The 27,276-nt window shown below is 54.4% G+C and overlaps 7 protein-coding genes across 7 annotated transcripts; 5 read left to right on the forward strand and 2 right to left on the reverse strand.

Moving 5' to 3' along the window:
• Nucleotides 1-1,676: 1,676 nt before the first annotated feature.
• On the reverse strand, nucleotides 1,677-2,370 carry J4E93_003955 (uncharacterized protein; the record flags this gene model as incomplete). Its single annotated transcript, XM_049341885.1, has 3 exons — nucleotides 1,677-1,851; nucleotides 1,906-2,294; nucleotides 2,344-2,370. 3 exons carry the CDS (start codon nucleotides 2,368-2,370, stop codon nucleotides 1,677-1,679), a joined length of 591 nt encoding a protein of 196 aa, XP_049201390.1.
• A 410-nt stretch (nucleotides 2,371-2,780) lies between these two features.
• On the forward strand, nucleotides 2,781-4,185 carry FIS1 (mitochondrial membrane protein; the record flags this gene model as incomplete). The annotated part of the gene is made up of 3 exons (XM_049341886.1): nucleotides 2,781-2,960; nucleotides 3,039-3,284; nucleotides 4,177-4,185. The coding sequence occupies 3 exons, from the start codon at nucleotides 2,781-2,783 to the stop codon at nucleotides 4,183-4,185; spliced, it is 435 nt and encodes a 144-aa protein (XP_049201391.1).
• Nucleotides 4,186-4,234: 49 nt separating this feature from the next.
• J4E93_003957 (uncharacterized protein) lies at nucleotides 4,235-5,800 on the forward strand (the record flags this gene model as incomplete). Its single annotated transcript, XM_049341887.1, has 3 exons — nucleotides 4,235-4,384; nucleotides 4,470-5,005; nucleotides 5,056-5,800. The coding sequence occupies 3 exons, from the start codon at nucleotides 4,235-4,237 to the stop codon at nucleotides 5,798-5,800; spliced, it is 1,431 nt and encodes a 476-aa protein (XP_049201392.1).
• Nucleotides 5,801-8,442: 2,642 nt separating this feature from the next.
• On the forward strand, nucleotides 8,443-12,188 carry J4E93_003958 (uncharacterized protein; the record flags this gene model as incomplete). The annotated part of the gene is made up of 2 exons (XM_049341888.1): nucleotides 8,443-8,635; nucleotides 8,791-12,188. The coding sequence occupies 2 exons, from the start codon at nucleotides 8,443-8,445 to the stop codon at nucleotides 12,186-12,188; spliced, it is 3,591 nt and encodes a 1,196-aa protein (XP_049201393.1).
• Nucleotides 12,189-16,473: 4,285 nt separating this feature from the next.
• Nucleotides 16,474-17,495, forward strand: J4E93_003959 (uncharacterized protein; the record flags this gene model as incomplete). Its single annotated transcript, XM_049341889.1, has 2 exons — nucleotides 16,474-16,570; nucleotides 16,621-17,495. 2 exons carry the CDS (start codon nucleotides 16,474-16,476, stop codon nucleotides 17,493-17,495), a joined length of 972 nt encoding a protein of 323 aa, XP_049201394.1.
• An 866-nt stretch (nucleotides 17,496-18,361) lies between these two features.
• J4E93_003960 (uncharacterized protein) lies at nucleotides 18,362-19,166 on the forward strand (the record flags this gene model as incomplete). Its single annotated transcript, XM_049341890.1, has 2 exons — nucleotides 18,362-19,072; nucleotides 19,134-19,166. The coding sequence occupies 2 exons, from the start codon at nucleotides 18,362-18,364 to the stop codon at nucleotides 19,164-19,166; spliced, it is 744 nt and encodes a 247-aa protein (XP_049201395.1).
• A 2,155-nt stretch (nucleotides 19,167-21,321) lies between these two features.
• Nucleotides 21,322-23,206, reverse strand: J4E93_003961 (uncharacterized protein; the record flags this gene model as incomplete). Its single annotated transcript, XM_049341891.1, has 2 exons — nucleotides 21,322-23,069; nucleotides 23,203-23,206. The coding sequence occupies 2 exons, from the start codon at nucleotides 23,204-23,206 to the stop codon at nucleotides 21,322-21,324; spliced, it is 1,752 nt and encodes a 583-aa protein (XP_049201396.1).
• Between the last annotated feature and the right edge of the window lie 4,070 nt (nucleotides 23,207-27,276).

A 27,276-nucleotide genomic window follows, 5' to 3' on the forward strand; every position in this document is an offset into this window, starting at 1 on the left:
TGATGCCCACGTACTGAGGCCCAGTGTCGTATCTGGATCAACCATGTTGATCAAGTCAATGCTTGTGTCTAGTTCGACTCTTCTCTGTGCTTTCCGGGGTCTCGTAGAAACACCTGGTAAGCCGTAATCGGATGAATTGCCTGCAGCAGCAACGACCACCAGATCTGCCTCGGCATATATGCGGCCCATGAGTTGTATTTGAGCTCGCCTGTGAGTCTCATTCGACTGATGTATACACTGGGCCTGAATTTTAGCCAATATTACAAATTACACCTGAGAGATAGTTACGTACAAGTTGATCAACCCATAGATACTGATATCCCATCTCTAATGCAACGGTGATGGCGTCACGTATCGTCAATGGGAAAGCAGCCTGCTGTCTCTCGGATATTTTCACCCCACCCCATACATAGGACAAGGCTACGTAACGGAGAGCAGAATCCTCAGGCGCAGCGATGACTTTCCCAGCCCTACAATCGAAAACTCTTAGACCAGGAATGGCCGTAGAGAAAGGAGTTCCACCCTGCTCGGAATGATAGCGCAGGCAATTTCCGAGCCACTGCCGAAGTATCTCATAATCGATGACTTCAGGGTTGAGTTTGCGGAGCCTGAAGGCTTGGGGAGTCGTACACGCAGGTTGTAGTGTATAACTTAAGCGGTGACTGCTAGGATTGAACTCGTATTCCAGCAATACGAGACGGGGAGTATGGTACTTCCAATGCCGCTCACGATGAGGAATCCCAGTGTAGTCGGGGATGTTAGGGATCCTATACCAATAGCAGGCACAGTATACGCGGAGTACTCGATTGGGGTTTTGACGGAATGAGTCAGTGGAGCTCAGGAACACACAAAGTGGACAGGACGATTCAGAGAGCTCCTGACTTGACTCAGGAACACCAAACAATGTCAAACCCGCCCAATGTTCGCAGTAGTAGGAAGCTTCACTGGGTAGGAGAAGTGGCCAATCTATGCCAGCACACCGATAACACAATTTACCCTGAGGATGATTTCTCTTGTACTCAGCGTATGGGCGTCGAAGTCTTTCCAACATGGTCTTATCTCTTGCCAATCTTGCCAACCTTGCATCTCTTACTTGACTTGCCTGCCATGCTGCTCTTTCCCTCTCTTTGATGGGATCTTCAACTTCACCTTTGAGGCGGATGCGGCGGAAGTTGACTGCGGGCTCCAAATTGCTGTCGTAAATCTCCATCCTGCCGGCGCTCGTTATGACTTCTCGCTCTCGTTGCTGGTGGGGGTGAAATAGTTGTGGAAAGAAGAAGAGCACAACATTATGCCGCATATGTGCTGGTGAGAGGCAGCGTACAGCCTGATATGTAGATTAGGCTACCACATTGCTGACAAACAGTCTTGCATGGTGGCTTACACGCCAAAGAGACGAGGGGTAAATTGGAAATGGCAGCCACGAATGGAGTAGCCACGATTGTACGTACATTTCGGACAACGTGCGATAAATGCCGAGAGTATGAGAATTAAGGGAGAGTCGAATGCTGTGCTGCGCAGTGTTGTCCGCTCGATTGTGAGGATTGCGCTATATACTCAAGAACGCCGTAAACACAGAGGTATCTCAGAATGCATGTCATAACCAAACGCCTGACCATCCAATTTCCAGGATTTACTTCTGCTTCCAGCGCAGGCGCAAGTTCTGAGTTTTCAACCTACATCGTCCGCCAGAAGTAGTTCGTGTAGAAGTGCCGCGAGAACTTCGGATCGATGTTGACGACATGCACATCGCCCTTCGTCGCATTGCGCACAACAGCCTTGTTATATTCGCCGGTAGTGGGGTCGGCTTCGACGTCGATGCCGAGAGTGCGGTAGAGTTTGAGTTTCAATCTGGAATCCAGGTCAGCATCCACATCTACTTGCGCATCAAAGGGTAGAACTTACACCGTCGCATCCTCACCCGCTCTAGGTTCAACACCACCTTCAACACCCTCCTCTTCCAACTCGCCGGCCACACCCCCTAACCGCGCGAGATCACTCTGCAGCCTCTCACCCTCAATCTCCAGATCACTCGCCTGCTTTGCGATCTTGAATTTCTCCGTGTCTAGCCGTAATATCTCGGCTGCGTGATTCGTGGGGTTGTGCTGACTGAGGGTGTGGTTGTGGTTCGCGGAGAGGGTTTGATGTGTCCGGTTCAGCGCGCTGAGAGAAGATTGGATGGAGCGTAGGTGTTGGGTGCGGAATTCGCTGAGGGTGCTGAGAGACTCGTTTATGCGGTGGAGCGAGGTTTTGTCGTTGGCGATTTTGAAGTGCGATGTGCATTGCGCGATGAGCTGGGTATTGTTAGGGAGGTTCGTATGTGTGTTTGGAGAGGGTGAGTACGGCAGCGGGGTCTTCGTCGAGAAGCATGGTGGGTTATTGTGTGTCGCGCGAGGTTTATGTGTATAGTACGGTTGTTTGGAGTGCTGTGGGATGTTTGCGCAATCGTCTCGTCTGGTATCTGGTGATGTCTATCGCGACAGGGCCATGGTGTTGATGTTCTTGTTTGGATGGCCCGTGCCAAGTCGCGTGCATGGCAACCGCGACCAAGTGGCGGAAGGCGCAGGCGTAGCGTGGCGCATGGCCGGCAGCCACGAGGCGGCGGCGTACGTCACGGTAAAAGATCGCCTGCTCGGCCTGCAGCTGGAGCTTTCACGAGACAGCCCGTAGTTTGACGCTTACCATTTGCACTAACCCATCCTCACGATACCAACTTCCGCCTCCCCCAAAGACGATTTCTCAGACCTCTCTAATTTTCTTGCGCAACACAAACAGCCGCCATGCCGCCGTCATTACCATGTGAGTGGGATAACGACTTCTGGGCCGACGAACGCTCATTCCCCTTAGATGCCGCCGATGTCGAGTCGCCGCTCAAGCCAGAGGAGCTGCAGGTTCTGCGCGCGCAGTACGAAAAGGAGGGCGAATACGTTGGTCTGCAGACGAAGTTCAACTACGCATGGGTACGGCTTCCCCGCGTCTCGTCACATTTGCACATGCGCACGGCACCACCCGCAACAAGCAAGCTCATGGTATTCTAGGGTCTGATCAAATCCACCTCCCGTCCCGACCAACAAGAAGGTGTGCGCCTCCTCTCAGAGATCTTCCGCAACTCGCGCGAGCGCAGGCGCGAATGCCTCTACTACCTCGCCCTCGGCAACTACAAGCTCGGCAACTATGCTGAAGCCCGACGGTACAACGAGCTGCTACTGGAGTTGGAGCCCGCAAACCTCCAGGCCGGAAGCTTGAAGGGTCTCATCGACGAAAAGGTGGCAAAGGAGGGGCTGGTGGGCGCCGCCATTGTAGGAGGAATCGTAGTCGCGGCCGGCGTGGTGGGGAGCCTCTTGCTGAGGGGTGGCCCTCGAAGATCGTGAACAGGTGCCGTCGTCGCGAATCTATGACATGCGCACCGTTGTTTGGATCACGAGTCAGGCCAGGTTCGCAGTCATGTTGATGAGTACATGCATAGGCGTTTGTGGTTTCTATACCTTTGGCAGGGATCGTATGGTTAATAGCAATTTTTGATATCTGTAGTATACACAAAGCTCTCCTACTAAGCAAGCGATAGCACTGACCACCGTATCGCGCGATGTACTGTTGGATTGCGGCAGGCGACAGTCTTTGGCTGATAGAAGGCCTCGGAACTAGATGGAACACGGAAGAAGCGGGCAGAGACAACTGGTCGGACAAACGTAGAGTCAGAGCAAGACAATCAACCGCTGCCGCGTTCAAGAAGACGCGCAAGCGACTTTGCCTCCGTCTCCATTCCACTTCTCTCCTCATAACTTCTTGACCCAAGAGGCAAAGTGCTGAGCTAGCTTCGCCCAACTCGAGATACCGCGGGACAAATCGCTAGACCCCACCACCCCTGCACACCGAACAACGTCATTCCGGTGTCTGACAGCTTTCGCGCGAAACAACCTTGGAACTATCACCTTACGGGTAGCCTCGCCTGAGATCTCCTTCTACGCCAAACTTCCCTGTTCTGGTCTCTCCGCAATTCACTGCAATACCCCATACCTATCTGTTGTCGCGTTTCGCCACCACCACCTGTACTGGCATCGGCGCGTGATAGGTCTTGACCTGAATTGATCCTCTTCCGCGCCTGCTCCCGACACAAGGCCGTAAGTCGGCGTCCGTTGCTCGAACGTTACTTCCATGCTGACATACCTCACCCAGTCTCCTTGAACCTCGCCCTACTACCCTACGTCTTATCACCCGCCTCACACCTGCGACCATGGACCAGTCGACCAACCAGGATGCGCAGTCAGGAAACCCGCGGCCCGGGCATCGCGACATGATGTTTTGCCACGAGTGCGCCGACGAGTGGTATCGAGACGAACACGGCCTCTCGTGTCCAGAATGCGGCTCCGACTTCACCGAGATTGTGAGTTTAGCCGCCAAATCCAGCCTTCAGCCCGTTAATCACGACGTGAAGCGGATATGCACCGGATTCCGCTGACACCGACTAGATTGAAGACAACAACGACCCAAGAGATGCTGCCCCCGGAATGTTTGGTCATGACGGCGACGACTCCGACTCCCTCCCTGATCTCGAGCATGCCCCACCGCAATTAAACCCTCACCACAACCCATGGCAGACCGACGATCCGGAGGAGGGCGACATTAGCAATGTCAGATTCACAGAAACTGGTCCGGGAAGGTACAACCTGCAGGCTACCGTTACACGATCCGTATCGCCACAGGGCGGCATGGCGGTGCCTGGGTCAATAGGAGGATTCATGGCCATGTTGAACGGGCTCACTGGGGCGGCAATGCAACCACAAGTGCAGCAACCGCGCCAGCAACCAGGTCAGGGAGAGGGTCTGTTCTCTGGCGCTGGACCGGGCGGCCCAAACCAGTCTGCTTTCCAGGAATCTCAAAACCAGGGCCATGAAGGAGGGCCTCAGATCCGCGGAGGAAGTTTCACGTACCACGGTGGCGCTCGACTATTCCCCGGCAATGCAAACAACCCAGGCCGGGCCGAGCCTGTGGACGAGATTACCAAGTAAGCAGGAGCGGATCATCATGTTTGGAAGCTGCTAACAAGCCAAACAGTGTCATGACTGGCCTCATGGCTGCCTTTGGAGCACCGCCTCCTCGAGTCCACGCCCACAACCACCCACTCGGCGGCGCTGAGGGTACTTTCCGCGGCGAACACAACCATGGCGCTGGCGAGCAGTTCGCGGGTCACCCTATCCTACAACTCTTTTCCTCTATGGGTATGATGGGCGGCCACGCTGGCAACATGGGAGATTTTGTCTACTCTCAAGAAGGCCTAGACCGCATCGTCTCCCAACTCATGGAGCAAACCTCGACGAGCAACGCGCCCGGTCCGGCAACACAAGCCGACATTGATAAACTCCCGCGTACCCACATCACCGAAGAGATGCTAGGTGACGAACACAAGGCCGAATGCAGTATATGCATGGACGAGGTCAACATCGGCGAGCAGGTGACGCTACTGCCATGCAAGCACTGGTTCCACCACCCATGTGTCTCCGCGTGGTTGCTCGAGCACGACACCTGTCCACATTGTCGAAAGGGTATTACCAAGGGTGGCGAGGGCCAGGCGAACAACCCTGCGTCTGCAGACTCACAGACGGATCGTACGTCCCAGATGCCGGGTTCCTTCACTCCTTCCGGCTCGGGCACGTTCAATGATCCCTACGTCGTTCCCGCAGGATCCCCACCCCCACCGTCCAACGGTCAAGGCAGCTCGTCTGATAACGCGAATGCAGGCTCGGGCAACGGTGGCATCAGTGACCGGATACGCAGGGGTCTGTTTGGATCTCCGCAATAGGGATAACACCCTTTTGTCGGTAATATCAAGCTAATCTTCATGTATATGCCAGGGTGGGACCGGTTCAGGAGGAGTAGAGAGGTACTGCGCGAGGCAAGACAGGTCCGCCGTGAACTTCGCTCCGGTTCTGAGTCGACCGAGCTTCTAGCACCGGAGATTATTCTCAGTGGCAGACCCAATACTGAAGGGGCCCGCCGTGTATCTTCCTTTCTAAGTCAACGCGCTCGGACACATCGGTCAACCTCTGGAGGTGGCCCTGAGAATCCAAGCGAGTCCACTCCACAGACCACGTCTCCAGATGGCACTGCGCAACCGAGCGGGCCTTCGACGCGACGACACATACGGCGATCTGCTCGTTCAAGCACAAGGCGTCAACGGTCCGCTTGAGTGCTGCGTCGGCGTCGGTACATGGGTTTAGTGGTGGACATTGATGTGTCTTCTTCCCCACGCGTTTGCTCAGTGGATGCTGCATGTACATAGTTTTCCTTATCCTCCCTTAGACATCAGTGTGCATAGTCATGGCGTTAACGGTTGGGGTATACATCCACGGATGGGAGTTTTCATAGTTCGCGAGCGCCAATACCATTGCTATCATGAGTTGCCTGAGCCTAGAGAAACAGAACATTCCAGTATTGTCGTCCCTCACAGATCACCCGTGACTGCAATTGCCGTTGCCACTCTGCGATCACATGTCAAATCAAAGAACCCCCCAACCGGCGGTGTCGCCTCGACAACGCAGCCGAAAGACTTTTTCTGCCGTGATTTACGTCTTCACGCGCCACGATACGACGTTGATGCGAAGAGGCGGTGGAGCTTCACGCGCGAGTGCTGACCTGGCTAGCGCGCCGCCTTGTCAACGGGTGGGGTGTGGTTATGCAGGGCCAGTCCGTGAAATGACTAGGTTCTGGGGTGCAGTGGTTTTGCGGTGAAGAGACTGCACGACGCAAGGTGATATGAAGTGCACTCGAGCTAAGAGGGGAGGAGGTTGGGGAAACTACGATCACAGCCACTTTCGGGCTTTGAAGATGGCCTTCGGCGAGGTAGCCGGAGTTTGAGGATGGCAACGTGACGGTCCGAGAGAGGATTGGCGAGGCGAATGGACTGACTGGGCATGGCAAGAAATAATTCAGCGGACCCGATCGAACAACGCATCAACGCTTCGACCGCCCATCACGGAAAGGCCCTGCATGACGAATTGCGCGCGCGTCCAGAGCGTCCTTGTCTCAGCAGAGTCGAGGCGACCAGTCGGCACGATACTTTGCCCCAACCCTGAGACGAAACGTTTTTGCAAAAGGAAAGACCGTGTTCCTGCAAGCCATTGGGGTTCGCATAACATCAGATCATGCCGAGTCACACGTCGACGCGCCCGTGACCGTGCGCGGAGCCCTACGCTGGAGCCCACGATCACCGACGATGATGTGCTGGCTAAGGCTTATCGATTGCTCGCCCAACTTCCTGTAATCGAATGCCGATGCTATGTACGTCGTGATCGTGATACTACGTGCATGGCTGTGATTGGCACGAGGAGACGCGCTCCGGTGGGGTGGACACGTCGTGTGTTGAGGGCGAGGGCGGGTACAAAGCCTCGAGGACCTCATCAAACATCTCGTCGACGTGCCAAAAGCAAGGACATCGTCCTCAGCGACGTCGCATGGCTGGGTAGTCAGCACACGGGTTGTCGTCGAGGAGGCCCTGGCAGACCCTAGTCGAGGCGGTAAGAAGCAAAGTGGAGCCGCTTGGGAGCTTTGACAGCGCCGGCCTCGACGTCCATCTGCGTTGTGCTTGCATTAATGCCTGTCCAGCCTCGCCCATGCCAATTGTGCTACCGTGTCGCAGCGTTACATGACTGGCTCGTGCCTCCCCTCGAAGATGTATATACCTCGTAGCGGACGTCTAGCGCCCGACAATCCACCAGGCTTGCATGCAGGATCCAACGTGTTGTTGTGCTTGTACATAAGTAAAGCTCCATTTCGTTACCGTGCGGTGAGGAGACTTGACGGCCCGCCCAGATTCAGAAAGGGCAACAAAATTTTCAGCATACTTGATTGGACTGGCTCGCGCGGGAAACAGTGGCGCTTTCAACAGAGTGAACTGATAGCAGTAGAGCGTGAATCATGCCGAGCTGGGGCAGGAAAGAAAGCTATGAGTGAGTGCTACCCGTCACCTTCCCCTCTGCCTCCCCCTCCACCCCTCACCACTGCTCCCTCTATCTGAGGACATTACGATACACGCCTCTTTTCTTCTTGTTGCTTTTGGTAAGAGGCTCTCGCCCACGATAGCTCGCTATCGTGTGGTATACCCTAACATATTTTTTCTTACACCACTGTTGGCCCGACCTATCTGCCATACATTGAATGCTTTGCGGCCATTGTCGTTCACCTACAAAGTCACCAGAGCCCCCACTAACACCGCCTCGCAGGGCCTCTTCGAGAGAGCAGAAGCAGATCCTCGCTGATATCAACACGGGATCTCAGAAATTCAGTAGACGGCTGCTACCACCACGAACGATAAGCAACAAGCGAAACGGGACGATAGACCCTCTGCCAGCTCCGATTACTGGCGAAGCAAGCCAGCAAGAAGAGCGTCGAGGCCGTAAATCGACGAGCTCCCTGCGACCGGGACTCCCCAAGCGAACCAGCAGTATGAAGAGAGCGTACAACTATTTCTTCGGCGGACCTGCACCGGTACCCGCCACGGCCGAGCCAGCGACGCCCGCCGTGACAACCGACGCGACGCCGCCGAGCAAGGTCGAGTCGAGCACGCAGGACAATGGCGTCGACACGCCGCCCGAGACACCACGTGAGGCGCCTACACGGTTAAGTGAAGACGAAGCAGGTACGTAGCACTCACCGCGCACCACCCCCCACCTTCCCAATCCATAACAATGCCAGCAGCATTCCCCCACTATCCGCTCTCCCTGCACTCGCGGGCGTCTCCTCTACACCAAAACGTCCCCGCTCATCACATACTAACGCACCATGCCCCAACAGCAGACTCGCCCTCGCCCCCCTCACCACAGGCGTCCGATAGCCTCGAGACGCAGATCGAGAAGCTGAAGCGGAAGCTCAAGCACGCCGAAGCCGACCTCGACGAAGCCCAGCGCGTCGCCGCCACACAGGATGAGCACGTGCGCACGCTCGAGGACGACCACGAGGAGCGCAAGAAGGAGTTCGAGGCCCGCGAGCAGTCGCTGCAGCAGGACAAGAAGGACCTCGAGGAGCACATGGTGAGTGTCGTCGTCCAGCAGGTGCGCGAGGCCAAGGCCAAGGAGAGGAACACCGTTCGCGACGAGTGCGAGGCCGAGTTCAACGCAAAGATCGCCGACGTCAACAAGGAGGCTGAGGAGCTCCGTGCTACCGTCGCCGACCTCGAGAAGCAGATTGCCTCCTACAAGGACGAGGTCGAGCAGCTCAAGGCCAAGCTTGACAGTGACAAGTCTGCCGGCACCGAGTCGGTTGACAGGTCGGAAGTCGAGGCCAAGGAGACTGAGCTCGCCAGCGCCAAGTCGCAGTTGGAGGAGCTCACCGCTGAGAAGAGCAAGACTGAGAAGGATCTTGCCGACGCTCTTGCCACAATTGAGGACCTCAAGGCCCAAACTGTCGCCAAGGACGAGCTCGACACTCTCGCCGCCGACCGTGATGCGCAAAAGACCAAGGTCGAGGAGCTTGCCGCCGAGGTTGCCGTTCTGCGAACACAGATTGACGAGTTGGAGGGCCTGAAGGCGAAGCACGCTGAGCTCGAGGCCGCCCACAGCAAGCTCTCCGATGAGCTCGCCGCCCGCGGTACTCAGGACGCTGATGCTGACAAGGCGTCGAAAGAGGAGGCTGATGGCCTTCGCAGCACCATTGCCGAGCTCCAGGCTTCCCTCAAGGAGGCCAAGGACACTCTCGACCAGAAGGCTGCTGAACTCGACGCCAAGACCAAGGAGCACGCTGATGCCGCCGACCAAGTCACATCGCTTACCGAGTCCTCCAAGGGCGAGGTCGAGAGCCTGAAGACTGAGATCGCCGAACTCCAGGAGAAGCTGAAGACCGCCGACATGTCCAAGGGCGATGCCGATGAGCTTGCTCAGAAGGTGTCCTCCCTCGAGAAGTCGTTGAAGGAGGCACAAGACGAGCTTGCGGCCAAGACATCTGAGCTCGAAGCTTCTTCATCCTCCCTCGCATCCGAGAAGGACGCCGCCGTCAAGGCTGCCGAAGAGGCCAAGAGCGAAGTCGATGCTCTCACCACCAAGATCTCCGAACTCGAAGCTTCCCTCAAGGAGTCGCAAGACAGCCTCTCCGCCAAGGACGCTGAGCTCGAGACCGCCAAGGGTGACGCATCCAAGGCTGTTGGCTCCGCAAAGGACGAGGTTGCCAGCCTCCAGAGCACCGTCAGCAAGCTCGAGGCCGAGATAGAATCCGCCAAGGGCTCCTCCGACGAGCAGACTACCGCTGCGAAGAAGGAGGCCGCCGAGGCTCGCGAGGCTGTAACTAAGCTTGAGGAGGAGCTGAAGGCCGCCAAGGACGAGTCTAGCAAGGCTTCTGAGGCTTCCAACTCCAAGGTCACCGAACTCGAGACCTCGCTCAAGGAGGCCCAGGACAGCCTTGCCGCTAAGGAGTCTGAGCTTACCGCCGCGAAGGAGGAGGCTACCAAGGCCGTTGAGTCGTCCAAGGGTGATGCTGAGGGTCTTCACAAGACTATCGCTGACCTCGAGGCGTCGCTCAAGGAGGTCAAGGACAGCCTTTCGTCGAAGGAGTCTGAACTTGAGGCTGCTAAGGGTGAGACCACCAAGGCCACTGAGGAGTCCAGCTCCAAGATCTCCGAGTTGGAGGCTAGCTTGAAGCAAGCTCAGGACGACCTTACTGCCCACAAGGCTGAGTTGGAGACCGCGAAGAGCGAAGGTGGCAAGGCTGCCGAGCTCGAAGCTTCTCTCAAAGAGGCAAAGGACGCCCTCGCATTCAAGGAATCTGAGTTGGAAGCCGCCAAGTCAGAAGCCAGCACTGCTACCGAGTCGTCCAGCTCCAAGATCGCAGAGCTCGAGGCTTCCCTCAAGGCTGCTCAAGAGAGCCTGACCGCGAAGGAGTCTGAGCTCGAGGCCAAGTCCGCCGACGCTGGCAAGGTCTCTGAGCTTGAGGAGCAACTCGCCTCTGCTAAGTCTGAGCTCGAGGCCGCTACCAAGGAATCGCAATCGACCAAGCAAGAGGCTGATGGCCTCCGCAGCAAGATCACTGACCTCGAGACCTCCGCCAAGGGTGGTGCCGATGAGTCTGCTGCCAAGATCGCAGAGCTTGAGGCATCTCTTAAGGAGACCACGAGCAAGCTCGAGGCGAAGGAAGCTGAACACTCCGAGTCACTCAAGGCTGCTCAGTCATCAAGCGAAGACAAGGTTGCCGCTCTCGAGAAGGAGCTTGCCGACGCGAAGGCTGAGGCTAGCAAGGTTGCCGACCTCGAGGCATCTCTCAAGGACGTAACTAGCAAGCTTGAGGCCAAGGAGGCTGCTGCATCATCTGGAGATGAGAAGGTTGCCTCTTTGGAGAAGGACCTTGCCACCGCTCAGGAATCACTTGAGGAGACCAAGAAGGCCAAGGACGCTGTCGAAGAGGAGCTCAAGGCATCCAAGCAGGCTGAGGCCGAGGCGAAGGAGGGTGCTTCCAAGGCATCATCTGTTGAGTCTGAGCTCGCTGACCTCAAGGCCTCGGCTGAGAAGTCGACTGCCGAGAAGAGCGAGCTTGAGGAGAAGATCAAGGCCAACGATGCTAAGATTGCTGAGCTCGAGTCTACCGTCGAGGCCGCCAAGGCTAAGGAGTCTGAACTCACGGCCCTCCAGGCTAAGCTCGACGAGGCCACCGCTGCCTCCGAAACCGCGACCAAGGACCTCGAGACCTCCAAGACCGAAGCTGCCGACGCTAAGAAGTCCCTCGAGTCCCTCCAGGCTACCCTGAAGGAGCAAGAGGAGAAGACCAGCGCCCTGACATCCGACGCCGAAGCCGCGAAGAAGGAGCGTGACGACATCAAGACGGAACTCGCCAGCGCTAGGGAGCAACTCGAGAAGGCTCAGGCTGAACAAGAGGAACTCAAGAAGGCCAACGCTGAGATCTCTTCCAAGGCCGAGTCCAAGGAATCCGCCGCCCCCGCCGTTGAGCCCGCCCCTGAGCAAGTCGCCACCGAGCCCGTTGCCGAGCCCGTCGCCGAAGCCAAGGTAGAGCCCGAAGCCGTTGCTGACGTTCCTGCCGTTGACGGCGCCGCCGAGACTGAAGCTACCAAGGAAGCTGAAGAGCCAAGCACACCTACCACACCCACCACGCCTGGCAACCAAGCCGAAGACGAAGAGGGCGATGCGAACGGCGAGGCTACACCTAGCTCGGGGAAGAACAAGAAGAAGAACAAGAAGAAGGGTAAGAAATAAGCGTGAAGAATGACGACGCTTGTTTGATGATACCTTTTTCTTTGGTCTATGTGGAAGATGAAGATGGAGAAGTTGCATTATACCCTTGCTGCACTGGCACCCTCCCTTTTTGAAGATGGTGGGGTGGCTGTGGGAGGATTTTAGATTGTTTTGTTTTGTTTGCTTTGCCGTCGTTTTTTTGTATTGCGGTTGCGACCCCGATGTCTCTCCTCAGTAATGACCGCCTTTACGCCTTCGCATGAGTATGAGATAGATGAAGGAATGGATGGATGATAAGGATGATAAGGAACATGAGTCATGTAGATAATGAAAAGACACCTTTTTGCGCTTCATACACTTCTTCACATCTCTCAAATTGGTTGATGTGATATGTTCACATGTATCGCAAGTGTCGAAATCGTGCCACGACATTCGCCGCGTAAACTCTTCTTTCTCCGAGCTTCCGGCACCGTTAACCTTGTCCAACATTCCAAGTACGTGCACGCACCCCTCAGAAGTCGAGGGACTTAAGGCTGGACATACGTATCGTGGCACGACAACGGTTGATGTGAAAAGCTACTTATACTGCGCCTATGACAGCGTAGACTAACTTCGATGTTTGCGTACGTAGGAAGTCCTTTGACTAGCTTTCAAGTTTCATTTGTTGACTGAAGTTGTAATAGATCAAGGTGGCTTCTACACCAGTTGAAAGAAAAGGGTACTTACTATGGCACGAAAGCGGTGGATGTAGAGGGCTAGTCATACAGTGCCTATGACATCGTAGGCTAAATTCGATGTCAACGTACGTAGCAAGTCCTTTTACTAGCATTTCACTTTCACTCGCTGATTTGGTCGTAATACGTTAAAGTGGCTGGTCTAAAAGTTGAAAGAAGAAGGTGCGCTTGGTAGTCGATGTTTGTGCAGCAGGTACGTGACGACTATGCTGAAGAGGAGCTGTACGACGTCGTTACTTGTGTTCTTTTGTACTACGTAGAGGCGTTTTGTAAATGTATATATTGGTATGAGTATGTAGATAATCGTTTGCACACAATCTCTTCTCTCTATCTCCATACCTGGTACCTTTACATCAGCACTACATACAGCCCGCAATAATGACGAAAGCACCTTTCTTGACGCTTCTCTTCATCACGACAGCAACCTGTCTTTCCATCACCGTCAACAATAACTGGCATGCCCAGTCGGTCCTTGCACCCGAGTGCTTACCATACGGAAGTACATTTCCCCCCTCTCTCTCTCGTCTCGTGCTTCCGCTCCTTTTTCACCCACTACTATACACCTGAAGCATTTCAACATGGTGATTACGTCATTACGTCAAGGCTAATCATACATGACAGTGCGGTGCAACCTTGACATCGACATGCCGCAGATATGTTGCAAGGGGTTGGTGTGTAGGGAGAGTTACCACCAGACAATTCATGACTGTCTGAAGCCGTTGGAATTGGAAGTCGAGTCTTTCGGAGAGCCGGAGTGTCGGGTTGTGAAGCGTAAGTCTCAATATTCCCTGTACCTGATCTCACTGCTCCGCTTTCTTACCCCGTGTTGTTTGAGCTATACTAGCTAACGATGAAGAAACACGACTAACTTAGTTACAGAACATTGCAGGCTGCTACCTGATCGCCCCCAGGAGGGATGTTGCAAGGGGATGGTGTGTGAGAGGAGGTGGGATGGGCATGGGCATTTGGATGATTGGCATATGTGCTATGACCAGGAGAGTCTGGAGCTATGATGTGATGCACATAGCAACTGAGGGGTGTGTGAGAGAGAAGTTCTCGGGTGGAAACTAGGCAGGTAGAAGGTGTATGAGCGCTATGGAGCATTGATACGGGTATCTTCGATGCCGGAATGAGCGTGGCAGGGGGTGTGTGAGTTTCGTGAAGCTTTGATATGAGGATGTAGTGAAGTCCGCGGCATGTAATGGTGCTGAAGCTTTGATACGGGGAATCAGCCTTGCACAATAGGGTCACGTACGTCATCATAGTGTTGCTTGTAGGGTATCAAAATTGTTGAGGTCGACAGAGAATTGCTAGTCACGGAGAATGAGTGGTTGTTGTTCGTACGGCGCACTTTGCGGTGAGAGGTGGGCGAAAGAACAGGGCGTTTTGCATACACCGTAGTGGTGAGACACGTCGCCGGCTTGTGCTGCTGTGGCTGAAGTAGTTGGTCATCATGTGCTTGCTGGTGGAAAGAAGATGGTGCACGAGAGAAGGTCGTTCTCGCTGCTTCCGGCTCTTTTCATTCGTCGCTTGTGATTCGGGAAGAGGGGATTGTATGTATCGTCTCGTGTCAGGCTAGTCGCGTTGTAGATAGTGCAGCGCATGGTCCTGGTGCGTTGAAAGCAAAGGTGTAAGAGATGTGTCGACATCTGGATTGTATTCAGACCGTCAAGCTCGAAGTAAGACGTTGAGAACAAAGGCCCGAAACCCACATTGAACTGATGCGTGGCAGATGATGCTTTTTCGTTCGTCGACTTAGCGCACAACGCGCGACATGCGAATTGTCATCATTGGGTGCACCACGCACCGAAACCCGGACCAGAAAGTTGTCGGTGGGCCGCCTAGAGCATATCATAGTCTCGAAACACGCGTTGCAAATTGATCTCACGATAATTGCGAGCAGTTCAGTCGCCGAAGCTGGCGTTTTAAGTCCCGGGCCCACTTCGAGTGTTGAGACAGCGAGAAGAAATGCGTGACGAGCTTGTGCAAGGCGAAAACCCAAGGGTGTTTGCGAAACAACAATGAAGATGATCTATAATAAAGAAATGGATGTCAGCGTCAGCCTCGTCCGTCAGCCTCGTCCAAATTGACTTGCTTTACCATGAGTGCCCAACTTTCCTCGTTCGCCATGAAGATCGCCATCCACCTTCTCTTCGCACTTGCATCATCGGCAGCCTCACTATCTCTACATGGATCGGGACAATTAACATGTCAACCTATCGGTGGTGCGTTGGCAATCCCTCTGCTGTCCAACTGTGGTTGTGAAAGCAATATGGACGGAGCGTGGGGCCCTTGGCTAACAGCGTCCAGAATCTTGTGATGTTGATCCCGGCGACGTCCCTCAAGACAGCTGCTGCGAAGGGTTCAACTGTGAACAGCGGAGAGACCAACGTTTCGGCGTATTAAAATCGTTCAAATGCTATGATCCGTCGACTCCTGATGAGCAAGGCACTATAACGAGGAGGAAGTGATGGATTCGAACGCGGGGTCAGGTTGCGTTGATGGTGGCGGTGGTGGAAGATGCCGCATTAGCTCTCGTAACAGTACTATCGATTGCCTAGCGCGCGGGGGTCTCACATGTTCCCAAATCTGACAAGATAAACAATGCAATACACGATGCCGTTGAAATGCGTTGTGGTTCTAGTCCACCGCTCCATTGATGTTCTCGCCTCACCCCACTTTGGGCGGACCAAGCGGGCGCTAGGTCGGTTCTGCATCCCCAACGATGTTTGCTCTTTCCCATCCTTCTTTCTGCACCCCGACTTCACGATCCTGTTCCTGTCACTCCACATACCCGAGATCACCACGAGTCTGGCACTTACTTGAAGCTAGACGTATGAGCTAGTTGACCGCCGAAGCTTGTTGCAAGCAACTCTGAAGGTCGTGCGCCTGTGTTGCTTGGAGAATGTCCATCCTCAATCTGGCGTCGAGTCGTTGCTCACGATCTTGAGATGAGACATCTCGTCTCGTGAAAATGACTGCAGGCATCACCTTCAGATGTTGCAGATGCTGAGAAGTACACGGCATGGTATGTCCCAAAAGAATACGAACGCGCTGGTTTTGGTCAAAGGATCGCCTCATCCCCGTTTCATGTGACGAGTGAAGCAATGGTTCACGTCCATGGCGCGCACTGCTGTCTCCAAATGTGGTATCTGCTCAGCAATGCGCCGATCGGCTCCATGGCCGGCATTGTGATCAGGATGCAGACGCGCGATCAGCTCAAGGCATGGACGAGATGTTTCCCACGAGCCGACGGACTTCTCACCGCTATGGTGATGCACCGGTAAAGTGGCCGTTGAACAATGCTTCTGGAATGTTTCTGGTAGCTTTGATTAGCACAGATCCGATCTTCATGTGTGCAGTCACGACGCTGCCAAAAAGCACACTGCAACACCGTGCACTGGAAGAAGCATCAGGATAGACATCGACAGTCGAGCATATAAGGCAACATCTCATACCACCTTATTGTTCATCAGCTCATTACATCTCATTCACACAACAGTCACTACTCTACAGTAATCCCTTCTAATAATTCTTACGATCTTTCCCACCGAAGTTTATCAAACGCAAACATGAAGTTCTTCGCTATCATCGCCGCTGCTCAGCTCGCTGCTGCTCTTCCTCTCGCCAAAGAGGCTGAAGACACCAAGGCCTGCTCCCAAACCGATGGTATGTTACATCTTGCTATCACTTCTGATTTCCTTGCTTACCAGATACAGTCGGCTGCACAGTCACACAGACTCTAGGATCTTCTGGTCTTCCCATCAAGCGCACCATTGTCGATGACCTTGGACTAGGCGAGAAGGAGAAAGAGGAGGAGAAGCCCGAGGAGAAGGAGGACGAGGAGGACGAGGAGGAGAAGCCTTCTTACTACGTCACTCCCTCCAAGGAGGACTTGAGCTACGACGAGCTTGAGCCCGAGATGGAGGAGTACTCCGACGCCATCCCCGAGATGACCGAAGAGACCACCGACGAGCTTTCCTATGACGAACTCTCCAAGAGGACTCTCGGCGACTTGTTCGGCATGGACGACGAGGACTCTTACGAGGAGACCAAGCCCGAAGTCACCAGCTCCGCCTACGAGGCTAAGCCCACGCCCAGCCAAGGTTACGAGCACGCTCCCAAGCCTTCCATGGCCTACGAGCATGTTCCTGAACCCAGCAAGGCCTACGGTGCCGTCCCAACCCCCAGCAAGGAGGCCTACGAGCATGTTCCCACTCCCAGCCAGGCTTACGGCGCTGTTCCTACCCCCAGCAAGGATGCCTACGAGCATGTCCCCGAGCCTAGCAAGGCCTACGGCGCTGTTCCTACCCCCAGCAAGGAGGCCTACGAGCACGCTGAGCCCAGCAAGGCCTACGGCGCCGTCCCCACTCCCAGCATGGTCCACGAGTACACCAAGCCCAGCATGGTTAACGAGAAGCCCACCCCTTCCTTCGGCTCTTACGAGTCTGCCCCTACCCCCGTCAAGGATACCTACGAGTCTTACCCCGCTGAGGACTCTTACGAGGAGGGCACTGAGGAGGAGACTGAGGAGGAGACTGAGGAAGGTGACATGTTCGGTGACCTTCTCGGTGGCATCCTCCGCAAGAACTAAGCCGCTCCGATGATCGCAGCCCATGTGTGATGCTACCATCACCATGAAAATTTGGATGGAAAAGTTGTGTTTGACTCTTCATATTCAAAGCAAGCCCTTACGGCTTCTTTCGTTTGTCTATAGCTCGTTTGAGCCCCCCTTTGCAGTCGTTCTGGTTAGCCAGATCGAATGTGTACATGTACTTAGACTAGTATCCTCAAAATTGCAATTGTTATTCTGCTATCTTCCTGGAACCATTCTGCGAGTGATATATCAACAGCGTTCCGCAGTCTAGTGCTTGTGAATGGTCGTTGCTCTATTGGCATCGGTCTGACAATCACTGCTGTTGCTAATGAGGCCGAGACTTTCACACCATCGAGCCTACGATCTGCCGGATTACTTTGCACGAGTGTCGAACTGACACTACTGCATTACATGCGCCTTTAATCAGCACGACCTATCGAACGATCACGATCACGGTCTCTAATGATCTCTTTGCGGGGTCAGGCTGAGGACTCATCAGCCTGGTGCCATCGTGCCGCCTGCAGTGATCGTGGACCAATGATACCGTCACAAGGGGTTGAAATGCGATTCAGAGCCCCAAGGCATGATCTCTCATTCGCAGACGCCGTCAAGCGTGCCAAGGAAGGATATGTGATGCCGCAGGTATGTCCACATCCGGCGTCGTGGTGTTGCGATAAGAGCGTTGGGCTCTAACAGAATTAGCCGTAGATCTCTCATTAGTCGTTCTTTGGTGAAGGCATCTTGCAAAGCTTGGATATTGCACCGATCAGTTGTTTCTAGAGTGTTCATGCGTCACTCCTGACGGCTGGCGACACGAACCTCCTTGTGTATCGCCTCCGACAACACGGAAGTAGCATATATAAATGCCGCGGAGACTGGATTTAAGTTACTTCTCAGTCCAGCTCACCCTGATTCCTACTCTACCTTCCCCCAAGCAGTTCATACAGACCATTGCAAACATGGAATTCGAACCATACACCCCCCAGCATTTCAACACCGCCCCAGACATCCACGATGCCTACAAAACCTACGAGAGCCAGAACCTAGAGTACTTCATCTGCACGACAATCCGAGACATGTTCGTCGCCCACAGCGTCCACAATCTCTTCGGCCTCACTCTTCTCCACAACCACTTCAAGCTCGAGGAAGCCGAGAAGCTCGTTCATGTCGACAACATCGCGCAGCCCTGGAACGATCATACGGCCCGCAAAGAGCTCCTGGCTGATGTCGTCCCAACGCAATGGCGTTTCACCGAAAGCGGGATCGCGCCGTTTGAATTCAGTTGGACTGGAAATGATCGCAGCATCTCGGACTTCGACATAAAGGAGCACAAGGTCTTTTTGCAGGAGCTACAGGCGTTTCTCAAACTGCAAAGTTGGTTGGGTGTCTTTGGAGTGCAGTATTTGGACACCTCGGTGCAGGTGATTGGCGAAGAGAATGTGCCTGTGGAGATGACGAGGGAGAGGGTGAACATCTCGCTTCCTTTTTCACCAAATGAAGGAGATGAGTTGGCGAACTTGGAAGTTCTGTGGTCTTTTGATCCAATGGTCAAGTTGAAGAAGTGTTGTAAACAGGTGTGCCTGAATTTACAGGCCGGACACCCAACGTCCCACACACACAACACACCTTGCACAGGATAGAGTTGGTATGAGGAAAAGTGGGCTTTAAGCCCATGAAGTAGCACTTACTACACCAACTTCGTTCACTCAAGTAGTAGCCACATCACAAATATCAAATGGTAGCGAAAGGATTGCCACCACGAAGGTCACATAGCACATCAACGCAAACATCCGCAAAAAAACAACCACTCCCATCATCAACACAAAAGCATTTCACCCAGTGTAAGGCAAGTCGCGCCCTTCCGCCTCCGATCTGCAGTAAGCATTGCGTTATCCCACGCGATCCAACGTGAGATCAGCACCCGGCCCTCCTCGGGCTGATCCCTGACTTACATACGCCCCGTGACCGTGCTTTCGTCTCCGTCAGATCAGAACGGATCAGATGCACCGAACAGTCGGTCTGCCCCGACGAACGCGTATGACATGCTGAACCTGGGGGCTCTGCTGAGAAGATGCACGTGGTTATGCCCGAAAGCGGCTCGGGGTTTATCTGATGGGAAGTATGTGTGGTAAGCGTGATGTATGTGCTCGGGCGTATTTCACGGTGAAGGGATTTGGTATTACGCCTTGGCCAGATGTTCTGCCTTTTGGGGGTTGAGGTCTGGTCTGGGCCGTTTTGGTCGTACTAGACATACAGGCAACATGTTCTCGTGATGCGAACATATGGAACGCATGCGGCACGGTTAGTTGCGACGATAATTCGCCGACCGCTAACAAGTCAGTATAAACCACCAGGGTCTGGACTCAGCGTGGGATGGTCTTCATCAAGGCATGTGACTTCGTGACCAGGATTGATCGCCTGAACATCTTGTGTGACACGGGTCCTCGGCGTCGGGACAACCACTGGTCATCTGTGAGGGCCCTTGTATGCCCACCGCCCATTCCGCCTCGTTAACGTGCGCGATATGCTGAGATCATAACACCTACTCTGATAAGCTCAGCTGATGCCTATATCGCATCCGGCACCGCGGAAGTCGTAGCTCCTTGGCAAGTGTTAGGCAGTGGTCAGGATTGGGGCCAAAGGGTGACTGCGCCCTCTATTGTGGCGGAGCTCGCATAATTTGACATGTTGGGTGCGGGCCAGGCTGCGGTGAAGATGTTTGGAAGGATCGCATGCGTGGAGGCGAGAATTAGTGTGTTACAGATACATTGCGCTACATACGGTGCAGTTGGATGGCTAAAGAAATGGGGAATCTCTGGAGTTTGAAGAAAGCGAAAGAAATGACTAGGCAAACACCAAGCCTTGGGTATATGGGAGAAAGGAAATATTCTCGTCGCGCATCCTTTCGAGACGCGAATCGAGATACATGGGGGGAGGTAGTTCGGAAGGGCTCGAAGTTGTGGTTGGCGCGGATGTTGCCTTGGAAAGCGATCGACTTCGAGCTCCGTGGAAGAAAGACTCCGAAAGGCGAACATGGGAAAGATTATTGCGTAGAAAGAGTGGGATAAACGCCAATGTAATGCAAAGCTGACCATCCTGTATCGACAGGGTTTGCGATCGGGTTGTTTGCGTAAGATGGCTTGTATCGCAAGTGATGATCCTCTATGTGTAGTCGATGATGAAACCGAAAGTGTGGTAAACGCCGCCTCCCCGGGGTATGATGCGTCCAGTGTCCAAATGCCGAAACCGCCGTGTACAACGCCAAACAGGATACCGGATATTATTAGAGAACTGCGAACGTCTGAAGGTGTGCGGGATGCGCGAGGCGAATCTAGCGATGAGTGGTGTGGAGAGCGATTGGTGCAACACCCCATTGGGTTAGGCCCGCATGGATCATGCGGACATTGGTTGATCACCCGATGCAGATCAGAGCCCGCAACGCGTAGTCGTATCGGTAACCCTTGGAGTTTTGTCTCCCAATCTTGCCTCTCCTACACCCTCGTTGTATCTTCACCGTATTGATGGTAGCCATGAGTTGATGACATTTGGCTGAAGTCTGGCAAGCCGTTCTGCCGTGGCATTTGCAGCGCATGCGCGATTGGCGGCATTTCCGTTGCAGCCGAAGTATTGGGATATCCATAGTCCCAGGACCCTCGTCCTCCATGAGAAAGAGGCGAGGGGTATTGTGATATCTGGTGAGTGGTAGTGCCCCACAGAGTCATGCCCTGGCCTGAAGGTGTCCTTTGGGCAACCGGCATGCCTTGTCCTGCTGATCCTTCGAAGCCTGCTGCCACATTTTGATGGGGCGATAGACTAGACGAGGTCAAGCCAGATGTATAGGTCGTTGAAGCAGTCGAAGTAGGCAGGGTCTGAGGTGATGTGTGTCGATGAGCGTCCAGTGTTGCCTGCAGGGCAGTGCTTGGAGCGTACGAAGTCGTCGCAGTGGAGAGATGTCCAACGCCAGCTGTTGAGGCATAGCTAGCAGACTGGTCTTGTTAGCTTCGATCTCAGTAGCTAGTCGCGGAGAACGTACGTATTTGCTGATGATCTTCTTTAGAGCATGCGACAGTATCTTCCAGGGAAACACCTTGACGTCCTTCTCAATATTACGAGGCTTGGGATTGGGGAAACCCATAATAACTTTGAAGAATGGTTCGCTATCCGCCCTCGCCTTGGAGACCGTCAGGGGACGGAAGCCTTCGAGGTTGCGACGGATGCGGTTCTTCTCCTCGACAGTAAAGCGGACGTTTACTAGTTGCTCCAGTAGGAAAATGGTGTCTACGCTTGTGATGAAGCACTCATTCTTCTCTTTCCACCAGATACAGCTGACGCAGATACCACGCCCCTGTCGAGCTTCAAGTGTGGTGGGCGCAAAAGTAGTCGTTATCTTGCTGCCATGCTGCGATCTTTGGAACTCGACGAGCCGTCTCTTCGCGTCCAACTCCTCTGTCGACCAGTTGTCGCCCATCTTATCAAGATCGCCGTCGATCTCCAATATCGCCTTGCTCGGACCCATCGCATACGGATTGAAAGGCTGAGTCGAACCAGTACTACCTTCTCCTTGCGCGAGATGTGTTGCACGGACCAGAACTGGTGTTGAAAGAGCGGGTGGTGAGGGCAAAACGGTCGCGGTGTTGCCTCGACTGGTGTGAGTGAGGGGGTTGTAAGAAGCATAAGAATGCGGCATCGGCGACATCTGGGGCAGTTTGTAGTTGCCGTGGCTCATGCCAATACCTGAAGGTACTGCGTAAAGAGCCCTTTGGGACAGTTGCGAGCCGTAGTTGGTCTGTTTGGATATGTCGTACCCAGCGCTCTGTGCGTACGTGTTGTCCAACGCAGACTGGGTCGGTAGCGGCGAGAGTTGAGCGGCAGAGTAGGCTCCCGACGAAGCGCGCGGCTTCGCAAACACTCGCTTTGCGACATTGCCATCGGAGTAGCCTCGACTGTTTGCGAACTCTGGAGAGTATTTTCGTTTCCTGGAGAAATCGGGTGAGGATTGGTATGCTAGGTTTGGCGACATATCGGTGTATGTGAATCTTCCAGCGTCCGCTTCCGATCGTAGGTTGCCCATCTTGTCTTCCATCTGCATCTTCAACATCATGGTAGGATCGAAGGTGTTGGTCAGTGGGAAAGGGGGCACTTCGACGTTCAGTACGTAGTTGGTCCATGCATCGTCGTCGTAGTCCACTTTCTGCAGTGCAGCGACGCACTTCTTGCTACCGAACATGAGTATGAAAGTATGCTGGTTTGCATCAAGATCGTAATTCGTCCGGAGGTGCAGCGTTACCGTTGATCCAGCAGTGCCTTGTGCGGGTGTAATTTGTTCGGTGATTTCCGTTTCAGTATCTGCAAGAGAGGCGGGATGACGAGCTCCTGCATCGATAAATGATGGATTGGGATGATGGCCTGCTGCACCGCGTGACTCGTATACCAAGCTAGGGATGTAGGGCATCTCTGCGCTCGTGGGCTCATGGCTTAGTAGCGCGGGCGCATCCGTGTACTGCGAGGCGAATGCGGGCTGCGCAATGCTCGGATAGCTTGCAACCTGATTTGATCTGGTGGCTTCGGCATCTGGAATGTAGGTGGTCAGTCAAACGTGCTAATCGTTCTCACGTGGGCCAGTGCCGGGTTCAGCCGACCCACCCATGGCAGGTGCGCTTCCACACTCGTCAGATGAGCCACAATCCACTTACCATACACATACTCATGGTTCTTGCTGTATCCCGACATGGATAGTAGTTCTGCAGCTCTCGCAGCCTGGACAGCCTGAGGCCCACCACCAAGGACCGAACTGCGCAAGACTGGAGATAGGTCCCGACACTTATCGAGGACGGCGCCTGGTAGAAACTATCTAATCCCTAGAGAAATGTTAGCAGGTAGCCTAATGTTTATGTGGGGGTCAACGCGCAGGCAGCAATGGAGGGGCCCTGAAGCAGGTGTCCTGACACGCCTCGAGGACCCGTCACGTAGGAGGAATAACGCACCTGATGGTTCGACAAGATCAAACGGCCCAGCTCGACAGGGATGGGAATTTCTAGGGACTGTTGGTGGTGTTGCCTTCTCGTCTCGCTGAAAGTGAGACGATGACGAAATGTCACAGGACTCGTGGGGTAAGAGCCTGCGTCCTTCCCAGTGGTAAAGAGACAGTGTACCCTTGTTGCAGGCAGATTTTGCGACAAGTAGATTCAACAAAGTACCACAAATGCGATAAGAGATAGATCCGGAGACAATTTTCGGAGGTCTTGAGACTAGCGAAGCCGACAGAAGTGGCCTGCTTAGAGACAAACGATCGGGCTGTTCAGGAGTTCGATTCATACGGGCCCCAGGGCGACTTTGAGTCTCGGTATCAAACGCGGTGAGTCCAGCTCTTCGCCGACTGCAGCTCAGACAATCGCAGCTTCTTACTGACGAAACAGGGAACGGGTCGTCTTGCTTTCGCAAATCGTCACTGATTCAGAGCAACGACCAGGTGCTGAGATGAGTGTGAGCGACTTGGTACGGGATGTCGCATTAATCGACCCGCATGTTAATGTGACTGGCAGCTTGACTTACATATAGGACAAAGGAGTAGTGACATTAACCAAGGACTGGCCAGTGTGGGTGAGGCTCGGCAGCCTTGCCGTGCGGACGGTATATGGAGCTGCGGGACGACGGAGCTATGACAGCGGAGGTAGGCAATAGTTAATGCCAGGTAGAGCTGATGTACGGATCGAGCGACGAACGGACCCAGGGCAGCGGAAGAGAGACGGGATTGGTTGAGCGTTTACGGCGGAGCATAGACACAGCTGCAAGGAAGAGCGAGTGAGCACAGGGTATTCTTGGGGGCTGGGATGACTCTTGGTGATTACCGATCCCGTCCACCTGGTAGCCTAGCGGGCCTGTCGATGGTGAAGCACGCCCTCAAAAGGCTAGTATTATGGCCGTTGAGCACCACGTCGTGCAAAGCCTGACGGGCCCTTTGTTCGCATTGATGGATAAAAACGGTGAAGGCTAGTAGGCGGCTGGGTCCTGTGCACTGAGGCTCTGGCGGGTGGCCTCGGATGGCGCAGCAGTGCAAAGTGGCAGTAAGCTGAGCTCCACTATGAGTGCTGATTATCTCTGTCCAGTAACGGCTGCCCACAGTGGGTCAATCAAGAATGCTTCAACACACAACTCTAGAGTTGAAGACGATTGATGCTGGAGGGCAGCTGTCTTGGCCAGTACCTGAGATGTGGAGTGGGGCCCTAAGACCTCTGCAATGGTAGGAAGCGCGGATGCGGAGAAGCAGGGCCAGAGCTTCCAGACACTGTCCGTGAGGCGTCGGATGTGAATCAAATTGTGATTGCGATGGACTGTAAACACAGAGGGAGATGGCGAGCAGTTGGAGTGGGTATGAGAGGGATCAATGGGGTGCTGAGTATGGTGAGGTTGACGCATGCGCCGGGCGTAGCAAGAGCATGGTGGGTGCCCAGCGCGGCGGTGACCTTGACGATGATATACATGCGGCCCAGCAATCCAGTGATCATCAGCAGCACGTCTACGGCCTCTAAGATGGACAACTGTCAGGGCGGCCATGAGCCTCTGGGGCCCGGGATATGGGCTCCAGTGCTCAGTGGACGATGAGTAGCCGCGATGACGGCAGATGGCTGCTCATGGCGGCCAATGCGCGGCAATGCTCAGCATGGCCCCATGTGAGGGTGGTGGTGATGGCATAGTGGCAGGAAGGGAGGGCATGTGTTGGAGTGTGGTGAGCAATGGGCTCCGCTGCCAGCGGTCAAGCGAAGATGCATCTATTCCTGGTGTGGCTTGCAGAACCTTAATTCGCCCGACCCCTGTCCATCCTGCGCATCGCCAGAAAAGCCACACCAAACAGCCTCAGGCAAGCCAGGCACCGCAAAGCTGCCTACGCCTCGCTTCGCGACTCTGTTGGCTCGACGGCGATGCGCCGGCGAAGGGATGTTGTTGTCCCACGATGGCGCGTTGAGGTAGTCAACGGCATTGCCAGCGCCTTCTTCGTTAGCCATCGCTCCTGCCTCGGCCAGAGGGTCGAAGCTGCCTCGCTTTGTTTGCATCCCGCCGCATCGGGAAAAAAGCGACGACACCCGCCCGTCGCTCCTCCCGCGAGATGAGGCTGACTTGACCGCCACGGAGCCCCTCACTTTGACGCAACTTTCATCACGATCTATTCTCGCCCCAGGGCCATCATTACGCTCTGAATCACTATGCGACTCAGGGCTGCAAACACCGTTACTACCGACGCGTCGGCCGACACCAACGCGACTGCCGAACGCGTTCAACGAACGCGATTCCCATCTCCATCTCCATCCGGCGTTCACGCAATGCCATTCCAGCGCACCATGGCCAGTGTGGCCTTCGTAGTATTCTTAGAAAGCTGATGCCGTATCCTCAACGCGCTTGTCCCGAACGAATGCCTGCCGGGTCTCTCGTGGCTGTGTGTCAGCCGCCAGAAGCGGAGCATTAGCATCAGCGCTTCCGTCATAATATCACCCATCGAGCCATTATGCCGTCTCTATCATGGCCATCCGTTCGCCTTGTTTACCATAGCTCGCCAGGAGCGCAATGCGACTTTCGGGTGCTTTCTGCAGGGGACCGCATTCCTCCCACCACACCTTGGCAGACACCGGGACCCTGCTTCGTGCTGCCATTGCCTCCAGAGTACCGACATTCCTCTGACTTTGGGCTGCACTGATCATCTTACGATAGCCCCACTTACTGCCAATCTACGAATCTATCAATCACGGCGACTCCACGGCTTCCAGCGCCCTTTTCTTCCAACCACCACCCCGATGTCAGCTACGCAGAGCTGCTAGTAAGACGCCCGCAAATATACCTGGATTAGGTGTAGCTCCGTAGTAGCCAAGCCTCCAAATCACTCTCTTTACCATCGTGTCTGTTCACAGTCGTGATTACCGGAAATGGATCAGCATGCACGCTGCAACGCGACGCGTTTGCCGTCACCGTGGCTTGGAGGCAATTTATCTGGTGTGACCGGCCTACAACGCCGTTCGATACACCATTGTATTACCATACTTGCGCATGAGCAACTTGAAATTGCTGCTCTAGCCATTACAAGAGTTGGAAAACGTACCATGGCTTGAACACTCTCTTGCGACTAGGATGATATCCTCCACGAGGATGCTTGCCACGGTGCTGGGTCTTTGCCTCTGTCATCTGAAACGCGCTTACGGGTGATGGTCGTACAATATCAGAAGCATGCAGTCAGCCGCCCCAGTGTAGTGGACCCAATGCAGAGACTACCTGGGTGTCCAAACGCTTGGTGGAATCCCAGGACGCCGTCCACCACTCAATCCCGCACAAATTGCCAACGATCTCGAGATGAACTGCTTGACAACACACCGTCGTCGATCGCAACGAAGGCGAACATGTGTAACCTTGCAACGGGTCTTGTACGCGAGCAGATCTCGGGCTATTGACCACTGGTCTGGTTGCACGAACTGAGCACAAGACTGTCGGACGTCGCACTCACTACACCATACAAGAGATGACCCGCTTTAGCTAATCCTCATGGTGGCTACTCCGAAAGCGTTCGGGTGGGTCTCTTGCGCAAACGCATCATGGATCTCAGTTTGTCAGCAATGCACCTGCTACATCGTTGCTACTTACCACGCATCTAATCGCCACGCGTTTCGGTAACCTCCAGAATTGGCCAATAATCTATAGATTTTACATTACCCTTCACGGGGTAAGGAGCATCTAGCCAACACCTCGGTACCGAGCCGAAATAGAGTTTATGCAGCTATCCAAGATGAGCATGGCC

The sequence above is a fragment of the Alternaria ventricosa genome, assembly GCF_023758065.1.
Source record: "Alternaria ventricosa strain BMP 2768 chromosome Unknown scaffold_5, whole genome shotgun sequence".
Classification (NCBI taxonomy): Eukaryota; Fungi; Ascomycota; class Dothideomycetes; order Pleosporales; family Pleosporaceae; genus Alternaria; species Alternaria ventricosa.